Below are 24,612 nucleotides of genomic sequence, written 5' to 3'. Positions count from 1 at the left end.
CAAAAGGGACAAAAGGCAGACCTTTTCTTCTCAAGGACCATTCTATCAACACATCTGAAATCATTGAGAAAATATCCCAGTAGCAATAAGGGACGCAAACCATTGGGAATTAAATGACTCAAAACAGCAAGAAAACAAAGTTGAAACACTCCTTTCTTTTTTTACTGCTTGGTAAAAAAAAAAAAAAACCAAGTGTGGAGTAAAACTTTTGCTTCACCCAAAGCTTCAGAGTTTGTGGTAAACAGATGAAGATTGAAGGTGGTCAGATGGTTCTTGGGTTTTCCTAGGTAAGAGAGGGTCAAAGTTCACATGACTAAGTTGGGTAACCAAGAAATGTTTTTCTTATCATAAGATAATTGATTTTAAACAATATTTGAAACAAAACAGCTATCCCCAAGTAGAAGAAACATCACTCTTTTTTTTAATTTTCTCTTCTAATTTTGAATAACAGAATCAACATGCAATTTCTAATTTATAATCCTTTGGCGCACAACCAGATTCGAGTAAGCTTACTACAAATCTCATGCCTCAGCAATGCATTTCAAAACCATAAGTGTACATAATGAGGCTGATATTCATTATTCTGCACATTATTCTGCACTATGTAACATTTATATGAAGTAACTTACATGATGCCAGGCTTTTCATGCACAAAAGTTCTAGTATGTAATAAGTAAGAAATCCATAGTATTTACTATAAATAATAAGAATTTCTGCTACATTTCCTTTGTACATAACATGAGCTACACATCCTAAAAATGCAAGGATATGTTCGAGCAAAAAGTAAAAACTAGGAGTCTGTAATTATAAACTGCAAGGAATAATTACAACTTTGTTAGAGCCTACCTAAGATATAGAGAGACCAAAAACTGGGAGAGGATGATAAATTCACTGATTACTGCAGCAGGAGAGTGCAGACCTAGAAACGGAACAATATCTACCTGCAGCCAATTTTCAACAGCTGAACCAACAACTGCACCAGCAACAAGACCACCCGCGGTTATCAGAGTTGCTTTACCTGAACACACACCAACTTCCAATCAATACTTATAATAACCACACATGAAATAAGTATAGTATTTACTCCGGGGCATTCGGTAGCAACATGGAGGATGCATTCCCTATAAGCTAAAATAGTTTAAATTGTAATCATATTCTTGATAAAATCCAGATAATTCCCTAACAATTAGGCAACAACAGCTTTACCCCGGGGGGGGGGGGGGGGAATATTTTCAATAGAGTCCTAAACGGCTAAATCGATGTGTAACTACAACATGTTCAATTAAAACATTTAGGACAATTTGCCCTTGTTAGTTCCCCAATGGCCCAATCATCCCTAACTAAAAGACAAATAGGCTACTTAATTTTTAATCCAAAAACAACAAATGCTTTGGGAACAACATAATGGTAATTGGGTTCAACTGGAAAGATGTGGGCCAAGTTCCCCAACATCAATTTCTTAATGTGCTTTCTTTCTTTTTAGGGATGAGGTAGGTAATGCAGCACCAACAAAAGAAATCTCCTTTATTCTTTCTTGAATTATTTTACATAATTATGTGCTGCATTGCATCAACTATGTTGACCCTTCAATACAACAATCCAGAAACAGGTGACTTAGTCTCAAGGTCTTACCCTCCAAATGATTTGAAAAAATGTTTTCAAATGAATCTAGAACAAGATATTAGTTACATGTGTTGCAGAAGAATATAACAGTTACATGTGTCGCAGAAGAGTATAACAGTTACATGTGTCGCAGAAGAGTATATCAGCTACATGAATGAAAATTGAGAGTTAAGAGTCACAGTGAGCCATACCTAACTTCACATTCTTTTTCGTCATGAAATATAGGGATGCTCCAAAACTGGTAGCTAGGATAAACCCCGGAACATCTGCCCCAGCCACAGCTCCAGCAGATGATGCCGTTCCATTGATATAGGTCAAAACCATCATTGCGCCATAAACACCAGCCTGTAGTCCCAGGTCTGATGCAGCAGGTGTTTCAACCGTAACAGAAGAACCTTTCATTGATGATTGCAGCCACTGAGGCATCGTCCCCATACTAGGAGAGTTAACAGGTTTAACATCAGCAAAGCGAACACTGTTGTTAACAACTTTTCCAGCTCGGCGCTGTGTTAAGCTCTGCATGAGCAACATATCATATGCAGCTTCTACCTAAAAAAACATGAATGAATAATCTCAATTATGGGTTATAATAGACATTTGCGGCAAGACATGTAAGTGACTCATAAGGCATAAGAAAGGTCCTTGTTCAGTTTACCGTACAAATGATAAGCAGGTAAGGATTTTCAAATAAGTTCAAACAAGTCACAGTAAAAAGTTAAAAACAAGTCCAGGTGAATTGACAAAGGCTTCCATATTTATTTTGCATCTAAAAAGTGTAGTTTAAAAAGAAGTTTTCAGGCGAAAAGAATGAAGCCTAAACGTCTATGAGGAGCAACATCAAGGAAAGTTGGTCATGCTTATAGTACTGAGCCAGTGCCAAAATTAACATCAGTCACTCAGGTGGTTGGAGAAGTGGGTAGAGAGAGGATGTAGTGTTCTGCTACAACATTATGGTAACAGGATTAAGAAAATCTAAACAGATAAACCCAATTATTAGTGGTCCAATATAATAAACCCAAGTATAGAAATATACAGTACAATAAGCATCCAAACTATCAATTTCATTAGTTGGGTTTATCTATATTAAATCTTCCTGAATAAAACCCTAGGCAATGAGTGGAAACACATTACGCTAAACATTCATGATCTTGTATGGAAAGGAGAAACATCTATAACATTCATCGCCGTCTCACAAATAAATAGCCAAAAGCAAGAAAATGCCCCCACCAATACCAATTCTTTATTTTGTTTTCATCACCACCAAGCACCTGAATCTAGTTTCTATTATCTAATTAGTTAGCAACAAAGCCCTCCACTCTCTAAACCAAAACCAAAAATTGAAACATGTTTCATTTCCTAGCTACCTGGCTAAGGACTACCTAAAGAAACATCAACTAAATTGGATTAAATCGGAAATCTTCGAGTCAACAAGATGAGGAAACCAAAGAACATCTTGTTTATAAAAAGACAAATATATCTCCACCACTGTCCACATAGCATATTACATTATCACTTCATCAATGAACTCCAGAAACATTATAGAAAGTTCAATAGCAACTCATCACAAAAACGGCGAAATCAAGTACTACTTCCAAGCTCTGTAGAGAAAATCAGAATCATTACATTATCACTTCATCAATGAACTCCAGAAACATTATAGAAAGTTCAATAGCAATTCATAACGGCGAAATCAAGTACTACTTCCAAGCTCTGTAGAGAAAATCAGAATCTAGCTCGCCTCATCTCAAAAGAATTTTATCACAAAAATGGCGAAATCAAGTACTAACTGAATTTATGCAATATATATGCATTAAAGATCAAAACCCATCAACAATTAACAACCACATACACACTCCCAAAACATCACCCTCAAAATATAAGGAGCAAAAATTCATCATCGTCATTGAAACTAATCACATGTAACAAAATTTAAACTAATTATGATCAACGTTATCCAAAGAAAACCCAGAATCAATAAACATAATCCAATCATCCAAACAACAAATTATTAATGAATCCAAACACCCAAATCAATAATTTATTCATATAACAACATAAATTAAACAAAAAAGAAATTGAAATAGTAAAGGTGCTGAAAAATTTACACTTGTTAAACCTGAGCAACAGTTTGAGGGTCATCTTTACAAGAAGCAATGATTGAATTTTTGGCACGCAAAATATCATCAAAGGAAGCTCCTTCCGAAACACCCAGAAGCTTCAAAGCGTTCTCCACAGACATCCCAAACGGGGCTGAATCATCGGCCCGAGAACCGGCCCGAACCAAGGTGGTGCCCGGTGCTAAGGTCCGACGGGAGGGTATAGAGACGGCCCAACAACGTCTGGGCCAACTGGGCTGGGCCGTGGTGCGATGAAATCCGGGGCTAGTGGGCCGCACGGAGAGAGAAGCTGACATTTTTGGTGGTGGATGTTTTTGGCCAGAGAAATTTTGCGAGGCTATAAATAATATTTTTTATTTTATGTATTTACTTGTATTTGTTTAGATAGTATGAATAAAAGGGTTGAAGAATATTAAAAAAAAATAAAAAAATGTTGGGATTTGATGGAAAACAATGTAGTTTTGTTTTGGATATTGTTGGTTTGGTTGAGTGTTGTGAGAGGATTCTGCTATACAAGTGTTTGTGTTTGAGAAGGGAAGAGAGAGAAAAAATAATGGTGGTCAGTTTCAGCTTATTTCTTTGTGGACCAGCAAATGAAGTATAGTTGTGGATTTATTTTTTTAAGAATGATTATCGGAAATAAAATTTTGGTTCATGTGGCCAATCACATTCTTTTGGGATAAAGGTTTTGACATTGTTGTCGTGTTTCAGCTAATATATGATTAAAAAAAGAGACAGAGAGAAAAATAAAAATAAGGTTTGGAATTTTATTTTATTTTTAATTTTTTTTTTTTCTGGTTTCACTTTTTGTGTGATTAGAAAGAATCCAAGTTGCTTAATTTAGTAGAACTAGTCTAGAAAATGAGGACAAGATTTGCTTTGAAGGAAAGGCTAAAATAGCCCAAAATGCAAGGTATTCAATCATTCTACTAGGATGCATTATGGATTAACAAATTGACAAGAATGAGGGGTGATAGATTTCTCTGGGGTTGGGGGTATTTTGGAGTTTTTGATTGTATGTTTAGGATGATACTTATGAGGTGGGGACATCTTTAGGTGAATAATATGTAGTAATATTATTGCAACTTTTATTTTTCTTTAGTTTATCTTTATAAATGTACCCAATAGTATTTTAATAGATTCGTCTTAATGTATATCTTTAAATTAAACCATAACTTTTCTCTACTTTTTAATAGTTTGAGTTAACACTTATGAATAGTATTTGAACGATCATACCTTATAAAATGTTTATTTACTTATCTGTCCTTATTAATGTTAATTGCCTATTTTTTTCTAACACTAAAGTGTGTTTATATTATTTATACCCCTAAAAACAGTAGTTTATATAATCTTCCTCATTAGTCTTACCAATAACTAAAGTTATGGCATAAGGCTAAATCGAAAAAACTTCTCATACATAACTAGCTATGGCCTGCGCATTGTGCGCGTTAGCCACTCTAGTTAACATATAATTATAGAACTATAAAGTTGAAAGTATGCATTGATTAGCGTAAAAATATAAGCATATGAAATATGTAATTTCACTCCACGATTGTCAATTTTAAGGGATATTGAATGATTGATTTAAAGTTATCAATTTTCCTTTTTATACCGCAAATTTCTAATACGGAGTATGATAACTTATTTCATGTTTGTCTTGTACTGTATGTATACTTTTGACCATTAATATCAAACATATATTAATAATTAAAACTAATTTGATGTGATACCTCAAATATATACATTGAGACAAGCCCATAACATTTTATGTAGTAGTAATATTTGATTTAATGTACTCTATACTAATTTGAAAATTATGATAAAGTTTATTTTATGTAGTAGTTTTTTAATGTACTCCATACATTTATTCTGGAATGTAGGTAATATTAAATTGCTCATCTACACCTCTTAATTGTCTTACGGCTCTAATGAAGAAAGTAGTGATCTATGAGCAGTGAACATCAGTGGTGAGGATTGAAGGAAATTAACATAACATAACAATTATTTTTAAAACAAAAAAAGTGTTCATATATATATATATATATATATATATATATATATATATATATATATATATATTTTGAGGGGAAGTGTTCATATATATAAATATTCCAATTATAAACCCACCATAAAAAAACTAAAAAGTGTTCATCTGAAAAAAGAAAAGAAAAAAAAAAAAATGTTGTCTTGCTTGAAGATTACCCCTTTATTTGTTTCAAATTCATGTAAACATAACAGGAGTAGAAGATTTTGTTGCAGGGCAGAAAGTTCCCAAAATCAAGGCCCACAACCCAAAGAAAGCATGAAGAGAGTTCTGGTTGTTGGGTCGGGTTGGGCTGGCCTTGGTGCGGCCCATCATCTCACTAAACAGGTCTTTCTCTCTCTAAATCTTCTTCATTGAGTGACTTTGACTTCTTTTTTTGTGTTGAGTTTGATGGATTTTGGATTGTGGTCAATTGAATTTTCAGGGGTTTGATGTTACTGTTCTTGAAGGGGGTGTGGAATCTGGGTTTTCTACTTATACTCCTGATGAAGTTGGAATTCAAGGTATCATGACAAAGTTTTATGATTGTTTATTTGATTGGCATTTTTGCTATTGCAAGTTGTTGCATTGTCCAAACCATGATTGTTGTATTAGGAAAGGCCACAACTTTTTCTGGAAATTCTTCAAATATAATGAATGAGTTGCAATTGATTCTAGGCAAATGGAGGGAGAACCAGGGAGTACATTGACAATCAAGTATAAAATTCTATTGTTTCCAAAAAAAAAACAAAAAAAAATAAAGTATAAAATTCTATGCACATCTTGTGTATAGATTGCACAAAAATAACGTACATTGGCACTATATTATTGTTTGAAGTCGAAATTTGGCTAATGCAACTTGACAGTATGCACATTATATTGTGCTTTTTGCAATATCAGTGTTGAACATTGTAGTCAGTCAACCAGTATATAACAATGCCTACTAAATATGTCAATAGGGTGTTAAATTGAGAGATATATTCAAATTATTGGTGATTTTGTATTATTAGGTACACTTAATATGATTGTCCATATCAGAGAGGTGCTTAAGGATTTAATGTCTTGCTATCCAGTTGGATGATGTTATATAATACTTCTCGAGCCTAAATTGTTGTTGATTTCAGGTTTTTGGTACCCCTACCGCAATATATTTAGCCTTGTTGATGAGCTTGGCATCAAACCATTCACAAATTGGTTGAAATCTGCACAGTACTCTGAGGAGGGATTGGAGGTACTACTGCTGCCACTTTTCATGTGTTTACATACATTACACCAAAAACTGTATTGGTTTTTGTAAGGAAGGTTTAAAGTATTTGAGGCCAAAATGGACTAAATTGTTTGTTGGTACCAGTAAGAAAATCAAACCAAATAAACTGGATATGTGTATGTATTCGTGGCTTCAGTCATGTGGTCATCTTCTTGATCACACTTTGATTGTTCTGCAGGTGGAATTTCCAGTCTTTCAAGATGTGCCTCAACTGCCTACTCCACTGGGACCTCTAACACAGACCCAAGTATGTCTCAAAGAAGCTGCTATTACATAATTATTGAGCAAATAAAGTTTCTGATTGCATTATGGTGGACAATGCTAAGTTTCACGCTTTCAACACGATTTCTGGCTATTATCTGCAGTTCACACGGCTACCTCTGGTGGATCGTTTGACATCACTTCCTCTATTGGCTGCAGGTAAAGCTCGTTTTGATACGTTTATACAATTACTGTGTGATAGTGTGATGTATGGTGTAGCTGGTTTCTAATGTTAAGTTATGTATCAGGTTTTTTAATTGCGTTTTGTAAGGCGGTGAAAAACGTATTAGGATACCGTTCTCACTAAGGAGAATCCTAAAAAGTATTGAGAAAGAATTTAATCTTGATCTGAGACTGGTTTAAGAACAATACCCATCTCCTACTAACAAGATTTTGACAACCAATCAGCTGCACAATTTTCATTCTGTATCTGGAACCTAGTCAACAAAAATCTTATATCCGCAACCAAAATTGCTTTTTAAAATTGCATTTTGACTTATATGTATGTCACATATGTTTTGCAGTGATAGATTTTGACAACACTGATTCAGCATGGAGAAAATATGATCCAAGTGAGAATACCTTTGGTCCTCTGCAAGTACTAGTAATGTGTTGCAATATCTTGTTTCCTTCGCACATGAGTATTATAGGATGCTCTCCAGGTGTCTCAATTTGGTGTTTTTATTTTTTAACTCAGTTACTGCAAGAGAGCTTTTAAGACAGTTTGGATGCTCAGAGAAGCTGTACCGAAATATTTTGGAGCCATTGCTTGAAGCGCGTTTATATGCACCAATTGAGCAAATCAGTGCAGCTGCCACTCTGGCTGTGCTCTACTACTATGTCATTGCTCATCAGGTTTGATTTCTAAAGTTCAATAGAAACAATATGTTATATGCTTATATCCAGAACATGCTCAGCTTATTGAGTTAGGAAGAACATGATCATATTATATCAAACATGTTTATTACAAATTTATATTGCTCCTTGTACTGTAATTACTATTGGAACTCACTCAGCTTCTTTCTTTTCTTTTGTTGTTGATGACTTGTTTGTGCTTCTGAACTCTTCTCTGAAATGAGGCAGGAAAATTCTGACAAGTTGCTGTGTCGTGGAAGTGTGAAAGAAAGAATATTTGAGCCATGGAGGGAGTTGTTGAAAAGCAACGGGTGTGAATTTCGTAGAGGCAGAGGAGTTACAGATTTCTTCTTCAGTGAAGAAACAGGTTGTATTTCAGAAGTACTTTGCGGGAATGACAGGATAAAGGCTGATGCAGTGATCTTGGCTGTGGGTATTTCCAACCTTCAGGAAATCATACAAAGAAGGTCTGTTATATACTCCCATAACCTGCGCTCAGATACACATGCTGAAATGTTTCATTATGAATGCTCTTACTTAGATTTCAATCCAGATATATCTGTGGTGACTGATGGGGAAATCCTTTTTGGAGGTGGTTCATGTCCAGTTAATACTTTAGCTGTATATTACAAGCATTTGTGTTCAAGCAGTTAAATTATACTCAAGTATTTTGCAAATTTGACTAAATCGAATTGTTCTGCTTCATTTACTATCTGTACTGTAAAGATTTGCAGTATTAATTGTTTAATTGGCTTCCCCATCTTTTTTTAGTTCAGCATTATGTATGAGGGAGGAGTTCCTGAAAGTTCTGGACTTGGCTTGTGTTGATGCACTTTCTGTTAAACTACGTCTTGATCAAAAGGTACAGGCCACACTATTCCATTCTGTATCAACCTAATTCTTTCTTTTTCAAGTGTGTACCGAGTAGCAGTTCGGATACCCTTCAACTCTGTTGTTTCTAGGGCCACACAATTTTAACAGAAATTGAACATACATTACATTCCCTGTTAAACAAGCATGGGCTATATGGCTTTGAGGTGGAACCTCCGGACTTATAAAATGGACGCCCCCTCTCCAAAGTAATAGCCACATTGTCCCAATCCGTCATGTGTAGTCTATGACACAACTTTACTGTCAAAAGATCCCTTATATAGGACCATCCCATACTTACCCTGTTACTTGATAGGGGTATAATGGCAAGACTAACCACAAACCAATAACATTCTAGGAAATGTGACATTTACCAAAAATCCTAATATGTTAAAATGTACTGTACATGATATTCCTCGCAATCTTGCTTAGCAGAAGTAAGACTGTACAGGGAACCTTGTGCATTGGTTGTGGTGAATGTCCTGGAGTATATAAATTTCTGTCATCATTATTGTCAATATGGTATTGTTCTGATGTTCATTATTTATTTATCATACTGATTGGTGCTATATAAACTTATGTTCACAGAGACTGATCTCCTTTTCTCACATGCTGCTAGATTACCATTCCGAAAGCATGCAACGCCTGCTCAGGATTTGATGCATTAAGTGGGTGGACTTTCTTTGACTTGAATGCTATCTATGAGGAGCATGAAAATTATGAAACAACAATCTTACAGGCTGACTTTGTAAGTATATATATAACATAGTTTTCTTTACCACATCTTGAGCAGATACATTTTCAGAAAATTTATCTAGTAATATGCAAATATTATAGTCTGCGCTTATAATGCTACTTGTTACAGTATCATGCAAATGCACTCTTGCCCCTGACCGACGAACAAATCTCTGCCAAAGTCATGTCTTACCTTTCAAAATGCATTAAAGAACTTGCAGATGCCCGAATCATTGACAAGGAAATTAAACGATTTCCTAACTCCTTGACTCATTTTTTCCCAGGTTAGTTTCTGAAGCTAGAACTTAGAAGATACTCAGCCCGTAGGTTATAGTCACATATACGGTAATACAGTAGTACAGTGGACAATGGTGGGGAAATTTTTTTGTCACATTTCCTAAATTTATTTGGTTTGTGATTGAATTTAATAATATGGCGTAAAAAGATAGAAACAACACAGCAATTGTAAAGGGTCCTGTAAGATCAAATGATATCGATTATTATGACTCATGAGGGGATGAGATAATGTGATTACTAATTCCAGCGGATGAAGTAAACCGTGCCTCTATTTCTACCGTGTTAGAGAAAAGTTTTATGTTCAAAGATTTCCTGTCAAACCAGTCTTGCAATGGCTAATGATTGGTATTTTCTGCTCAATCGATCAAAAGGATCTTACAAGTACTCTATGCGTGGGTCAACTTCTTTCCCAAATTTGTTCATGGCAGGAGATTGGATAATAAACAGACATGGTTCATGGTCACAGGTATAAAATCCACCACACATGTAACTCATATGATTACGAGTAATTGAGTATAGGCCATTATATAGTTCTTTTTTACTAATCTTTTGGCAGGAAAAATCCTATGTGACCGGACTTGAGGCTGCCAACAGGGTGGTGGATTATCTAGAGGATGGAAGTTTTGCAAAGATTATTTCGATTAAGGAGGATGAACCTCATATAGAAACACTTCGGAATCTGAACAGAAGTATAAATGATTTCAGAGCTCAGCTTCCTTGGTCCAGTTATCTCCTTCAATGAGAAGATTATCCCTACATAGTACAATAAGCTAAAAAGTTATATACAACCATACCTTACCTGTTAATAAATTCTCTCATGTTTGTCCTGATGTACAGGTTTTTAAATTGTGTTGAATAATTTGTACATGATGTAAAAAAAAAAAAAAAATAAAATAAAATAAAAAAAAAAAAAAAAAAAAAAAAAAATAGAATACTGTCATTGATAATAGTGCAGCAATTGAAACATATACTGTAAAATAAGCTTTAAGTACTTTTAAGAGTTGAATCATGGGAACGAACATTGCTCCAATACTTCGGGAAAAGCTTCTGTTCAAGGTAAGATACAGGCAAACCGGACATACTGTACCCAGTTAGCCACAGCCTTACCTCTGAATGACCCTTGATCATGATACGAACAGTCTTCATCAGAATAAGAAGCAAAAGAGCTAAATGAGCCATTACTGTTTCATTCATTGACATCAAAAGCCAAATAAGACTGAAACTTCCAACATCATTTGAAATAAGACAAATTAAACAAGAATAAGGAGAAATTTAGCTAGCAATCTAGCATCATTTCGAACTCAAAGCCATAAAATTGGGCATATAACCATTACTCATTACTTCAGACTTCTGTAGTTCCTTATAGGTTGCCTAACCTACTTGCCCTGTTGCCCGCCAATTACAAATAAACCATATTCTTATCAAAGCTTATGTACCATCATTTCTCTATTATAATGAAATGAGAGTTTCACTAAACCATTTATTGCGTAATTGAGAAACATTACTCTTAATAATAGAAATAGGAAACACAAGTACATAAAACAGGAAAAATATTGATCATATAATAATTACCAGAAAAAAGGAACAAAATCAGAGATCGTATTCAATTCAATTTCATCCAGCTTTCGATGTTCTTACAACAGTAGGCAAAACAACTTTACTAAGATCAGCAGGGTAAGGAGTCCACAAACCGAATCCTCCTCTACTTTCTCTCAAGGCACTATTTTTCTTGAACTCACTCAAAGACTTCACCCACTCAACCTTTGAGGAATGCTCTCGAGTGTGGGGATGCAAGATAAATAGTGCATTATACTCACAATTTGGGAACATATAAAACTTGAACTTATCTTTCAGCCTATAAACAACATAGCCAAAGCTCAACTGGTCTCTTGGTGTGAAGAGATGAACCTCATTGAACCATAAGCAGCTAAATAGATTGTTCAAAGCAGTATGCTCCCGGATGATAATTGCTCCTTCAGGCACATCTGCAGAGTGTAAGCACAAGTCAGCAAGAAAATTTTCTTCAGTAGACAAAACCCGTATATAAGGCTAGATTAGTAGATTTCCATTCACTAACTTTGTTAAATTAAACTACAATTTTAATTGAAATTAATACTCCCTCTATCCCAATATAATTGTTCACAGTTACTTTTTGTGTTCACAATAAGTGAAACCTTCTTTTCTCCGCACATAGACCCTCCTCTTTTTCTTTCTTCATTCTAAAATCAAAGATTCCCATCTTTCCCTTCTTCCTTAATGATCGTGCCAAAAGGTGATGCTTCAATTATATAAGGATATTAGGATGGGAGGAAGTAGCCAACGTGAAAAAACAAAAGAAAGAGAACTAAACTATAGAGTTCCCATATATTTTGTGTAAAAACAGGGAACGACTGCAGTTATATTGTATCTATATAATCGCATCATTAACAGATATGATATGAACTGCTTTTAAGAGAACACATTATAATAAAATAGCTAAATGATTTAAACATATAATAACAAATTTGAGCTATGTGACGCTCAAAATCATCAAATGACTCAACAAGGCCAAATAAAGTTCATGTAAAGTGTATATTTCAGTTGATTCATTCAACTAAGTATTTATCTTTAGTCATGAGTGTTTTGAACATATTGCTCATGGCACATATTAAATTAATGAACCCTTTTTGAAAAGTACTCCGTATATCAAGGTATGCACCCAATACAGCGTATCCAAGAAGAATCAAATACAGGTGAAAGACATGACAAGTCTTTATGGTTTCATTCTTACCACTAGGATTTCTTTTCAATGGATTCCAAGGCTCCATTCCTTCATAATAGTAAATTTTCATATGAAGATTAATAAGTGGTCGAGCATATCGCTTCCTACGCTTGTTTGCATCAGCTTCCTCAAATACATTACGATGATGCTTGTGCTGTGCAATAGCATATGTATTCTTGCCTCGCCACAAGTATCTGCAAATGACAAACAAAAGACTTAAAAGGTGCATCAGTAGAATTTCCAATAATAATTTACAACCCCGCCCTTTTCCAAATCACCACATAAGCATGCAGAAAGTCCAATATAGACATGCACAGTGCAATGCAACCAAATTAAGCATTTTCTAGCTATAAGGAATGGCATAAAACCTTCAGATTTCATAGTAAATTAGCAAACTATCTTAGTTGATGACAGAAAGTGATCTCAGATCGGCAGATCAACTACTAATTGCTAAACCTCACATCACCAATACAGCTAGATTTTTTCTTAAAATTATTATGTCGTAAATTACACTCGAACAAGAACTCCAATTACTTGTTTTCTTTTGGTATTAGCAGAGACCTCTCAGTGAGACCTAGTAAACTACTAGAAATGACTATGTTTCAAAGAGCCAGTTACTGTATGGTTGGAAAAAAGCTATACCTCTCCAACATAAGTAGTGGATCGACTATAAGCTCCATTTTACCATCAATCCAGATGCTATACTGCGTCTCTGGAAACAATCTGTGTACTAATATTTTAGGAACCTTCCCATTTCTCCTGGGTTCATCGTATGGTTGATGCTTCAGAAGGACAAGACGCCAGATCCCTACCCAATGGCCCCCATCATTATCCACTCTTACAGAGACATTTCTCTTGATGAAGTCAAAGGACTTCTCATCGAGCACCATAAGAAAACAGAAGAGCTTTTGTGATCGAGCACTTATATTAGAAGGTTGATGTGGTGTATCATATCCATCAAATATACCGGATGCAACTACAAACCTACACTTCTTGGCATACTCTACATCTTTTGGATCCATATCATCACCACCATTATGCATAAACCCACAATGGACCTGAAATATAAAGTGTGATCAATAATTGGAAAAAAGATCAAAGTTATAAGCTTATAAATTAATACAATTGACAGAAAATTATCAGTGCCCTTTCTCTATACAACTATATTCCAGTTATCAGCTCACTTTAGATGCTTCTATTTTAGCACTGCCATAAAGGGAGAGAAGTCTAAAACTAAAAGCTTCAAAGTTTAAACACCATGCTCTATGCTTCATTTTCTTAGTAATGGATTTTTAAGAGGATATGAAAAAGGAAGTGATTCCAGGAAACAGAGAAAAGCTCCTTGGCCAAAAAATCCACTTAGAAGTTGTACTAACATGGTCCACTGGAGCCTATATATCTGAGGAGTGGCTTTATATCTTCAAAAGAGGATACTCCAACAAAGATCTATGGATTAAGATTAGGGGCTGAAACCCATCAGTCTTTGGATTTCTGAGTCAATTTGCAAACACCCTCCTCCCCCCCCCCCCCCCCCCCCCCCCCCCCCCCCCTCCACCAATAAAAAAAGTTCAAACAACAAAAAAACTGAGCAAGCAACAGGGCACCAATTAAGCTAAGCATCAATTCTTTAATATTATCAATCTTTTTCCTTTTCATTTAAAGGGTTGAAAAAAGCAAATATTTTGAATTAAAAAACATTTTATCCAAGAAGTGAACACAATTCACCCAACAAACTAGCATTCATGCATATCAATCTAGCTCACCTTCATTTTTGGCTTCAATTTAAAACTATCATGTCTCTGTGCCCAACTTATATTCCCTCCAAATAAAGGGGTTGAATTTGATATACTATCCGTTTCTTCATCCTCCACAATATAGGTTAGGTTTTGCACAATGGTATCAGGTGTCTTCACCTTTGGTATAACTATTGCATCAGGGTCATCGGCCACAGGAATAGAACAGCCTAATAACAGAAGAGCATGTCAATTAAGTTAATGCCAAGTTAATAATTAAACGAACTCCAATAAGAAGATGGCCAGACACTTACGATGTGGCGGTCTTGGTACAAATCCCATTGAGTCTAACATGATAAATACTTTTCCCTCTCTATTACACATAGCTGCACTTTAAACAATAAAGGACTCAGCAAAATATGAAGAAAGGGAAAGCATGGTTATGAAAATACCAAGGAGAAGCCAACACATGCTCCATTTAACACATTTGTTTGCTAAGATGTGTTAAAGTCAAACAAACCCCACCTCCCCCTTCAAATGTAAGTCCTATGCAGTTCTTTTGAACTTTGCATGCAAGCTAACACCTTTCCTAAAAATAGTGGACTGATAGAGAGAGCGAAGGTGTGACCCAACTATCATAAAGGGTATTCAGTGAATATGTTATGAAGGGTTGCCGCAATATGAAGATTATTCTAGCATCAACAGCTCATCCTGCAACATGCCACCCTTCCATGCTTACCCGGCATATCTCATAAGTTACAGGTGAAATTACTTCCTTAAAAATGCAAAGGTTTACTGTAAGCAAGCACAAAATCCACCTGGGCCAGTAAAGTCCTTGCCTTCACTCTTGTGAAGTCTTAATTGAGTGCCATGAATGACAATGCAGGTCCATATGATCAGTAAAATTCTATATTTACCTATCTTCCGAGTCAACTCTAATCTCCAATGAAAAAATGAACTCCTAAATTACTAAATCGCATTCTTAACAGCTACCATAAAAAAGAGCTAATTCCTGAACTACTACAAGCAAGCAATTTAGCAAGAAAGAAACTTCAAAAAGATGACATTCGAAACATAAGTGAACCGTTAGCTTTAATCAATCCATAACAATAAAGCTGGATGATACCTGAAAAGAAAGCAATGGAAGATTGACATGACCATATATGAACTAACAGTACAGAGAGAATGAGCATCATCCAAACCACGGCTCCAACAAGTAGCAACCGAATAAAACCCTTTTTCCACAACATCCTCATTGGGTACTCAGCTGATAACCTCCCGGATGAAAAGAATCCCTCTTCAGGATCTGCAACAACAAGCAAATCACCAACTTTTCACAATGAAAAAGATTCATAATCGATAACAATACTTAAAGCTAACACAAAACAATGCAGAAATTACCCTTATCTTTCTGATTAAGAGCCTCAGGGTCAGCCCTACGGCTTGGCCGCTGTGATACTGATCTTTGATAATTAGCCTCCATTGTTATTTTCCCTCAACTTCTTACCATTCCCCCAGAAACAGTGGCGTCACCAGGATTTTCGAAGTGTGGGTTCGAAACTTCGGAAATTTGAAATCGTAATTAACAAAAGAAAAAAAAATATAATAATTAAATATTCAGTACATAAATGTCCTTAGCCGACCCCCTGCCCTCCCCCACCTGCCTTATTCTTCTTTTCCAAAATTAAGCCACCCCTAGGAAAGGCTAAAGAAAGACAGCATGCCAAGCACATTTCACATAGATAGAGAGAACTCAGAGAAGAAAACTCATCCAACATACCATAGCTACTTAAACTATCTAAAGCCACATAAGGAGAAAAGAGGATTCATCCAACATTCCAACATACCACGATAGTGCAAGGTACAAACAGCATATGAAATCAGAAATCCAGTTATCCAGAAGGCAGAAAACGAAATAGCATATGAAATTCAACAAAGACAACAATGTAACATAAAAAATCCCCAAATTGAGAACTTGAGAAGTAAATTAGCAAATTATAACCAATCTTCAACGATTTACAAAAAATCCTTAATTCGTAATGTATATTAGCATAATAGCATATGAATTTCAAGTATTCAACGATTAAGCAAAAAAAATCCCCAAATTGAGAAGTAAATTACTTAATTACATTAGCCAAATTAAAAAAAACCCCAATTTCACTTACGTAGACGATGCAGGGATATGCAGGGATGTGAAGCTCCGGTTGCGGCTGACGTTGGGGGCTCTGTTGGCTGCTGCAGTGCTGCGGCGCCGCGGCGGTGTGCTGCAAGAGAAGGAGCCAAGGAGGAAGAAGTTAGGGTTTTCAGATTTTGCAATTTGGGGGAATGAGGAAGAGGAATTGAGGGAAGCTGGGTAATTGGGTAAACCGTAACTGAGGAAACAAGAAGTCAGGAAACAAAATTGAAAAAAAAAGTGTGAGTTATGGGTTTTGAACCCACAACCTCTTACTGCCCAGAAACCCAGATCACCAAAAGCACCCTGAGCACAATCTGATTTAAAAACAAAAACCTCAAAATTTTACTTACTTCCAGACAATAGAAGATGAATTAACCACTTCAATCTAATCACATACTGGGTATTGTACTAATATGTGTGAGGAAAAATAGAATTTAATTAAATTTTATAAATATTACAGGTAAAAGTAAGAAACTTTATTGGTTTTATGTTGAATGCTGATTAATTTTCAATCTTCAAGAAAAGAATGATACACCCAATTCATATTTTCGTGCCATTTACAAACCCATAAATTAGGCATTGCCATTGTTATGGGCAAAGAGCAATAAATCAATTAATTCTAAGGGTAAAAAGCATGCAATTTAATCTAGCAATTCAAATAAAAAAATAAAATCTTTAAATGATTACAATAAAAAACTAATAATGAATAATTAAACCCCACGAATGAAAATAATAAATTATATGAGAATGAATGATTTTATCATTAGAACAGAATCTAAGTAACAAACCCAGATCTGAGGACATATAAAGTGAGAAGTTACTTACAAGAAGTATGAATGTCGAATATTACGCGATAGTTTAGAGAAACTGGGGATCCAAGACTCTTTAAATCGATTGATAGTGTAATTTTTAAAGAACTCATGCACTCCTCACTCCGCAGGTGAAATTTCCCTTTCTTTTCTCTTGAATGTATGAAATTTTTTATCTTTCCCCTTTTTGTCTTCTTAATTTTACCATTGAACAATTGATTTTCTATTAGAGGAAATGGGCCTAATGACCCTAACCTTAATAGAATAAGATTTGGATTCAATATTTTGGTGGTAGACATTTATTTGGTGCACATATTTAAAGCTGTATAGAGTGCGATTTAGACCGTATCAAACTGCAATTAGTTTTTTGATCTTGCAGCTTTTAAGCTATTAATTTTTTTTTTTTTAATATAAAAAGTCGAAAAAGGTCTATTTTGAGCGTGTTCATGTTCCTCTCGTACGTTCATGATATTGCTTTCACATGGCTCTTAAAAGCTCAAATAAATGAACTCTAATGGACTTAGCTTGCTCGTTTCATATCACACTTGACAGCGCCTTGACTTCACATTTTGCGGTTTCGTGAGATTTGAAAATTACGGTGCGGTTTTTGAAAATGACCAAATCACGATTTGCGGTTCTTGCGGTTTCAAAAAATATTTAGACCAAACCGCACTTTAATGCGAGTTACGGTTTTTATACTATATTTTTATAAAAAAAATATATAAAAGAACTAAAATATATGAGCTAATCTTTGACTATTAGTTAATTAAAGGTTAAAAAAAAGAGTTTAATGTTTGAATTATAAATTAATAATTACAAAATAAAATAAAGTTTTGTTTTATAAAGAATAATTATAACTTTTAAAAAGTATGGTTAAATCGCAAAGCACACCGCACCAAACCGCATTTTGCGGTGCGGTTTCTTTAGAAGTGTGGTTTGGTGCGGTTTGAAAAAATTACAAACCGCAATTTTGCGGTTTGGTGCGATTTAGGTTCCAAACCGCACCGTAAACACCCCTACACATATTTGTTGTAAATCTTTATCATATTTGCTCTCTACAATTATTGATTTTTACGGATTTAAATTTATTTTTACTAAACTGAACTTGGTGAATTGCAATAAGTATAGTCATGAATTTTGTGTCAACAAAGGTACCAATTCATACTTGATTTCTTACTTAATAAATAAATCCTTCAATTTATCTATATAATACATATTGTTCGCTAAAAGAAAAACAAAATTGGAAGCATGCCACATAAAAAATTATTGAAATTTATCTATTATGATCGATATTTTATTTTACCTTTAGAGGGCGTTTGGCAGGTGAAAATGGAAACTTGGGGATTTATGGATGGAAAATTGGTGTTGGGAATTAACGAAAGGGAGTAATAATCCATTGTTCGGTAGTTGTTAGAAATACGTTGATATTCACTAAGAATTACATCATTGCCTTTAATGGCAATTTGGTCATTTCATATCTTTCTTTTCAATTACCAGCCACCTTAGGGCTCGGGTAATAGAAATGTGGGAATTAAGTGGGAGTTTACTTCTCATTTCCTTAAAACAAACAATAAAATTAGTTATATTGGGATATAAATTTTCATTCTCACCCTCTTAATCTCACATACCAAACATCCTGTTGATACTTTATTTTGGTTTGAATTCATCTATTTAAGTATTAAGTATTCATATAACAAAATAAACCCAAGACTAGCAACACAAAGATGGTACACATATTACTTTGCAATGGTATAAAAGGACAAATTTACCTTTGAATCTTAAAACTTCTAACTACAAGATTGTTTATAGTTATTGTTTATGCCAAAAATCGATTAAAGAGACGACCTTTGGTTGGGATGCTGATAACTAGATTAAAAGAGATTGCGAAATGTAACCGATGGAAATAAAAAGAAGATAGACACGATATGGTGACGCGGAAAACCCCAATGAAGATGGGTAAAAACCGCGGGTGGCTACTTGTCTACCAATTCACTATGAAACGAGCGTTACATCCTTTATTGATACAAATACAATGAATATTTGGGCATCTAAGGCCATAGATAGTAAGGAAATACATAAGAATAAGAGATTAAGTATACATTATAGCTATTGAGAAAAAGCATAAACGGTGGGTCGATCATTGTAGCTTGTAGAACAATCGGATGAGACATGTCGTCCCGTAGATCGTCGAATAGAGCCTCGTGATGTACCTTTTGATGATGTATTTAGAAGTGTATTCTCTATGGGTGTTTATTTTATGCTTGGAATATGGTGTGTATAATCTATATCATCTGCCTTTATGGCTGGTCGTTGCCCTCCTTTTGTAAGGCTTTAAGTGGTAGAAATCGCTTGAGGAAGATAAGGGTGAATCCCTTGATTTTAGGAAGTAGTTGGTTGACTTCAAGACTTGGTCTCTTGATGAATGTAGATTGATTTAGGCTTCATATTCATGATAACAACCTCCTTGACTAGTTAAAGGCTAGTAAAAATGCTCTCCTTATTTATGGGAACCACTAGCAACAACCTTGACTTGTTTCGCAGCTTTTTAGTGTCGCAATATGATGCGCGTCCTGTTCGGACGTCGGGCGTCGGCGTCGACATCGTGGGTCGTCGGAGGCCACTGGAGGTCGACGGAGGTCACTGGAGGCCTTTAGAAGTCACTATAATTGTCGGGTGTCGAGTATTGATGTCCGTCATTGAGATGCGCCGTCACTAAGATGCGCCATTGGCGTCAGTTTTTGCTTGGACATGGAGTGTAATACCCCTCATGATTGCTTTAAAAGGATTTGATATACTATTCATATCAGTGCATCTTTCTTTTAGGGAACTTATATGCTAAGATACTTCTCAGTTAAGCGTGCTTGTGTTGGTCTGTGAGGACCGACCCTTGATGCGCATTTTGTGACAATAGGTCCTTTTCTAATTTGTTTTGTCAGTGAAGACTGAAGAGGAAGCCTCAAGGGGCAAAGCTGTCTTTTCATATGAACTTTAAAGATACACCCAAAAATCAGTGAAATTGAGAAAGAAGAACATAAACTGGTGAATACCAGGACGAAGAACTCTCTGGAATGTTAAAGTTAATGGCATTATATGGTAAAGAGAGATCATAATGGTGAGTGAGAAAGAAGCAAGAAAGCAACAATGGAGAAAGAACTTTTGGAGGCTGAATTAGTTTTACCTACTCACTTAAACTTCAAGAAAGTTCAGATGTATGAAAAATACCCAAAAGGTCAATCCAGAGGCAGACATTGGAAGCATCTTAAACACATTCTTCAAGCTGAAAATTACCAAAATTACCCTCCTGATGAACCCAATTGTAAGATTTTTCCTTTTTGAATTTATTAAGCGTTTCTGTTAATGGTGATTTTTTTATTTTTGATGTTGTTTCTGAATTGGGTTTTGTTGCAATTATTGGTTTATGTGTTAATTTTGTTGTTTTGAATTGTGATTTTTGCTTGGGAAGAACAAAAAAGGATGAGTTTTTTACGGGTATGGAGGTTGTAATTAAAAAGTTTGGACGTTTATGATCATTGTGAATGAATTTCTTTTGGGCGTGTAGATTAGAGTCATAGGGAAAATGATGTAGACGGAATTCAATTTGAGGAGGGTACGTGTAATCGTACTCGTACCCCTAGGAGCCTTAATTAACTAAACTATGTGCTATCTACCATCTGCCATCTACATTGTGATTTGTGGATGGATTATAATGGAGAAATTATGGGTTTTAGCTTTCTGTATTGAATTCATTGTGAATTGTGTTTTTTTTTTTCTTTTCTTTTTACCTCCAAGCTATTCAATTTGTTTTAATGGAATTAACACTGATTTTCTTACCCCTATTGGGTATTTGCTTTCACAGATATGAACATTGAGGCACCACCTTCAATGCATCCACCCAAGAGAATTTGTGATATTACTGGATATGAGGTGAGACACTACAATGTTCTCATGTTAACTATACTATGACTCCATATGCTAATAATACTATGACTCCATAAAAATACCACGAGCAGTAGGATGTCGTGGTCTGAATTTCAAAGTGAAAACTTTGATCTGTGTTTTAGTTGTCTTGGGCAAAAAGGAAGGATGTAATAAAGAGATTATTCCCTAAGAGCTTGTAGTATTGCTTGCTGCATGAAAGTATCACTGCTTCAGTACTGACATCTTTAAGCTAATACCTTTGTTTGCTTACCATAGTTAAGTTTTAGGGTTGGTAATTGCGATTTACAATACCTTTTGTTTGTGCTCATCAAAAAGGTATGGTGTTGCCGTGTTGTATCATTGTTTTGATGAAGTCTTTTATTTCTTGAGCCTAACTATATCCCTCTGAGTTGTGAAGAGATAAATCTCAAATCATGTTCATAAGGGCAAGAAATAGGAAGCGAGTTTTGATAACGATACATAAGGAAATATTCTCATATAATATAGCTGAAGCTCTCTCATCATTTTACACAAGTCTAAGGGTTCCTATTTGTCGATCTTTCAAGGGATCAAAAAATCATGCTAAGGCTATACAACTTCTATGTCACTCTTCTGAATGCATCTCTCATTTACTGTTTTTGGGGCTCAAAAGTTTTGAAAAGTATAGCTCTTTAATAGCCTCACTAACCTTGAAGCCTGGTAAGAGAAGTGGAACACAGTTGAATATCTGCTTCTCTGATAGATTTTGTGTAATACTATGTAGATAACTAAACCTTTCTCCTAGATCTCTTCACCGATGTATATTGATGTTTTTAGTAATAGGTGTTGTGTGATTTTTAAACCAATTTTTGTGAATTGTGATACATGATACATGAGCTACTGACAATACTCCCCCCATCCCTTCCTGCTTCGAACCATCATTAATTTGTAGTATTTATATATATCAGAGTATATATATGCAAATTAGAGTTGGTTCTTCATAGTTTGATTTTTCTGATGCACTAGAAATTTTCTGTGCCATTTTATGCAGGCACGATATTATGATCTAAGGACCAAATTGCGTTATGCCAATGCTGAAGTCTTTAAACTCGTCAGGTCACTTCCCAATGATTATGTGCAACGGTATCTGGCTCTGAGGAATGCTGCTGTCATCCTTAAGTAGTTTTACCTCCCTCAAACAACGTTCTGCTCAGCTACCTGGCAAATTCTATCATTGAATTCAACGAAAAACTGCTTTTGCTCCACCATGAAATCTTGCAATGTGCAATCTGAATCAAGCTAGGCATCTAGGTCATGCTTCTGATTTTTAAGAACTTGTATACTTGTATTAGTTAGTTGGCTAATTGGGTTTTGTATGTTGCTGAATTGATAATGAGCTTGAGTGTAGTTTTGTATGCAATTTCTTAAACACTTGGTCAGTGTTTCCAGGTTTTTATAAAAAAATATATGAAAAAATTTGCTTATGTAAATGGAGATTACACATTTACGCTACCAACTTTCCATTGACATTCTCATCTGGCATCATACCTAAAACTTACCTCAATTTATTACTATCATCTTAGAGCTTGCTTGGATTATTTCAAGAAATAGTTTTATTTCACATCTAATTGCATTTCTTAGAAATTGCATAGTGGTGTTTGATTGATCATAAAAAAAATTTAACTAAACATTCCATGAGAATGAGAATCTTCACAACAATCACAACTTTAGAAAATTATTAATCTTCACAAGTTTAGTCCGTTCAGTATCATTATTTTTGTTTTTTTTATAGTTACAAATAGAATGAAAATTTATTCAAATATACTAGTACAATATAACATTTATGAAAAGAAAAATGAAAACAAAATAGATTGTGAACTGACTAAGTTATGATTTGAATCTTAAATCAAATCTCGTCTACATCTATCTATCTATCTATCTATCTATATATATACACTAAAACGTAGGGCACTCAAACTGTACTTTGACACGTGTCGCTCTATGGTTAAAAAATTTCCCTCCTTATTTTCTTGCCTAAATATATCAACTAAATCAAGATTTTATCTGATAAAATAATATAAATATTTTATACTACTTATTATTTACAAGTTACCATAATATACCTACTTCCTTAATATAATTACACATATGAAATCACGGATATAATCTCTGATTATAATTGCTTATAATATCATACATCAAATAATTTGTATTATCTTTTTGACAAAGTATTTATTCAGACTATTAAAATATGAGTATGTCTAAACCTTTTAACACGTGGAATTTCATAATATAAGAATTATAATAGTCTATACTATACAAAAAAAAAAAAACAAGCATTTAAAACCAAACTAACAGTTACTGACTTAACGTTAAAAATAATTCGCTTTTTCCCCCACCCTAGCCTTAAATAAAAGACTTTATTTTATAAATATCATATTATTAATGGATAATGATAAATTAAATAACTAATGAAATTTCAATACTTTTTTGTTAGCCATAAATGACTGCCAAAATATTTTGTCAATAAGATATTCCAAGATTATGGTAATATATACCAAAAAATTGATCTTTTAAGGCTGAAATTCATGCTGCAAAACATTATTTATATCAGACATATATGATACACTTAGTAAACAATTTTGTTTTAATGTAATTATTAATAATTTATGATAACAATATGATATTATTAATAATAAATTGAGATTCAATAAATTAAATACTACCTCCGTTTATTATTATTTGCAACATTTACTAAAATTGGGCGCTTCCTATCATTTGCAACAAACTTTTTTATTTCCCTTTTTAGTAACTTTTTGCCAACAAAATGCCCATATTACCCTTACTTAAACAACTTAGACATCTAATTAAATCACTAACCTAATTTAACTTTTTACCTAATAAATCTAATTATTGTAATCATTTTCACCAAAAATCATTCATCTTCCCACTTTCTCTGGTTTTCCCCAATTTTCTTCCTCCTTCAATTTTCTCTCTCCTCTTCATTTTCTTCTTCTTCTTCACCACATCTTTCAATGGCAATGGAAAATCAATGGCGTGAGTTTCGTGGGGGTGGCATGGCTGGTTTCGTGGTGGTGGCTGGGTACGTCTGGTTTGTGGGTTTGGTTTCGTGGGGTGGCGTGGGTCTGGTTCGTGGTGGTGGTTGTGTGGGTTTGGTTTCGTGGGGT

The 24,612-nt window shown here is 34.6% G+C and overlaps 4 protein-coding genes across 5 annotated transcripts; 2 read left to right on the top strand and 2 right to left on the bottom strand.

The window, feature by feature from the left end:
* Positions 1-663: 663 nt before the first annotated feature.
* On the bottom strand, positions 664-4,387 carry LOC110718502 (protein CHAPERONE-LIKE PROTEIN OF POR1, chloroplastic-like). Its single transcript, XM_021897338.1, has 3 exons — positions 3,740-4,387; positions 1,815-2,172; positions 664-1,018 (listed from the first exon to the last, which is right to left on the bottom strand). Exons 1-3 carry the CDS (start codon positions 4,034-4,036, stop codon positions 843-845), a joined length of 831 nt encoding a protein of 276 aa, XP_021753030.1. The 5' UTR covers positions 4,037-4,387; the 3' UTR covers positions 664-842.
* Positions 4,388-5,841: 1,454 nt separating this feature from the next.
* LOC110718499 lies at positions 5,842-11,078 on the top strand. The gene is made up of 13 exons (XM_021897334.1): positions 5,842-6,111; positions 6,209-6,287; positions 6,888-6,994; positions 7,209-7,277; positions 7,396-7,450; positions 7,816-7,863; positions 7,989-8,146; positions 8,375-8,613; positions 8,918-9,008; positions 9,636-9,764; positions 9,882-10,035; positions 10,420-10,514; positions 10,605-11,078. Exons 1-13 carry the CDS (start codon positions 5,920-5,922, stop codon positions 10,788-10,790), a joined length of 1,602 nt encoding a protein of 533 aa, XP_021753026.1. The 5' UTR covers positions 5,842-5,919; the 3' UTR covers positions 10,791-11,078.
* Positions 11,079-11,585: 507 nt separating this feature from the next.
* On the bottom strand, positions 11,586-17,038 carry LOC110718500. 2 transcript variants are annotated; one of them, XM_021897335.1, is made up of 9 exons: positions 16,916-17,038; positions 16,708-16,806; positions 15,944-16,102; positions 15,669-15,848; positions 14,857-14,928; positions 14,573-14,772; positions 13,452-13,867; positions 12,819-13,003; positions 11,586-12,033 (listed from the first exon to the last, which is right to left on the bottom strand). In XM_021897335.1, exons 3-9 carry the CDS (start codon positions 16,023-16,025, stop codon positions 11,663-11,665), a joined length of 1,506 nt encoding a protein of 501 aa, XP_021753027.1. In that variant the 5' UTR covers positions 16,026-16,102; positions 16,708-16,806; positions 16,916-17,038; the 3' UTR covers positions 11,586-11,662. The 2 variants fall into 2 exon arrangements, with proteins under 2 accessions (XP_021753027.1, XP_021753028.1); XM_021897336.1 differs by lacking the exons at positions 15,944-16,102; positions 16,708-16,806; positions 16,916-17,038 and having other exon boundaries at positions 14,857-14,933; positions 15,669-15,840.
* Positions 17,039-20,557: 3,519 nt separating this feature from the next.
* LOC110718425 (INO80 complex subunit C-like) lies at positions 20,558-22,914 on the top strand. The gene is made up of 3 exons (XM_021897257.1): positions 20,558-20,843; positions 21,384-21,451; positions 22,476-22,914. The coding sequence occupies exons 1-3, from the start codon at positions 20,669-20,671 to the stop codon at positions 22,605-22,607; spliced, it is 375 nt and encodes a 124-aa protein (XP_021752949.1). The 5' UTR covers positions 20,558-20,668; the 3' UTR covers positions 22,608-22,914.
* Positions 22,915-24,612: the final 1,698 nt, after the last annotated feature.

The sequence above is a fragment of the Chenopodium quinoa genome, unplaced genomic scaffold (genome assembly GCF_001683475.1).
Source record: "Chenopodium quinoa cultivar QQ74 unplaced genomic scaffold, ASM168347v1, whole genome shotgun sequence".
NCBI lineage: Eukaryota > Viridiplantae > Streptophyta > Magnoliopsida > Caryophyllales > Amaranthaceae > Chenopodium > Chenopodium quinoa.
The sequence above is the reverse complement of the archived record's forward strand: the minus strand, read 5'-3'. Positions and strand labels throughout refer to the sequence as shown.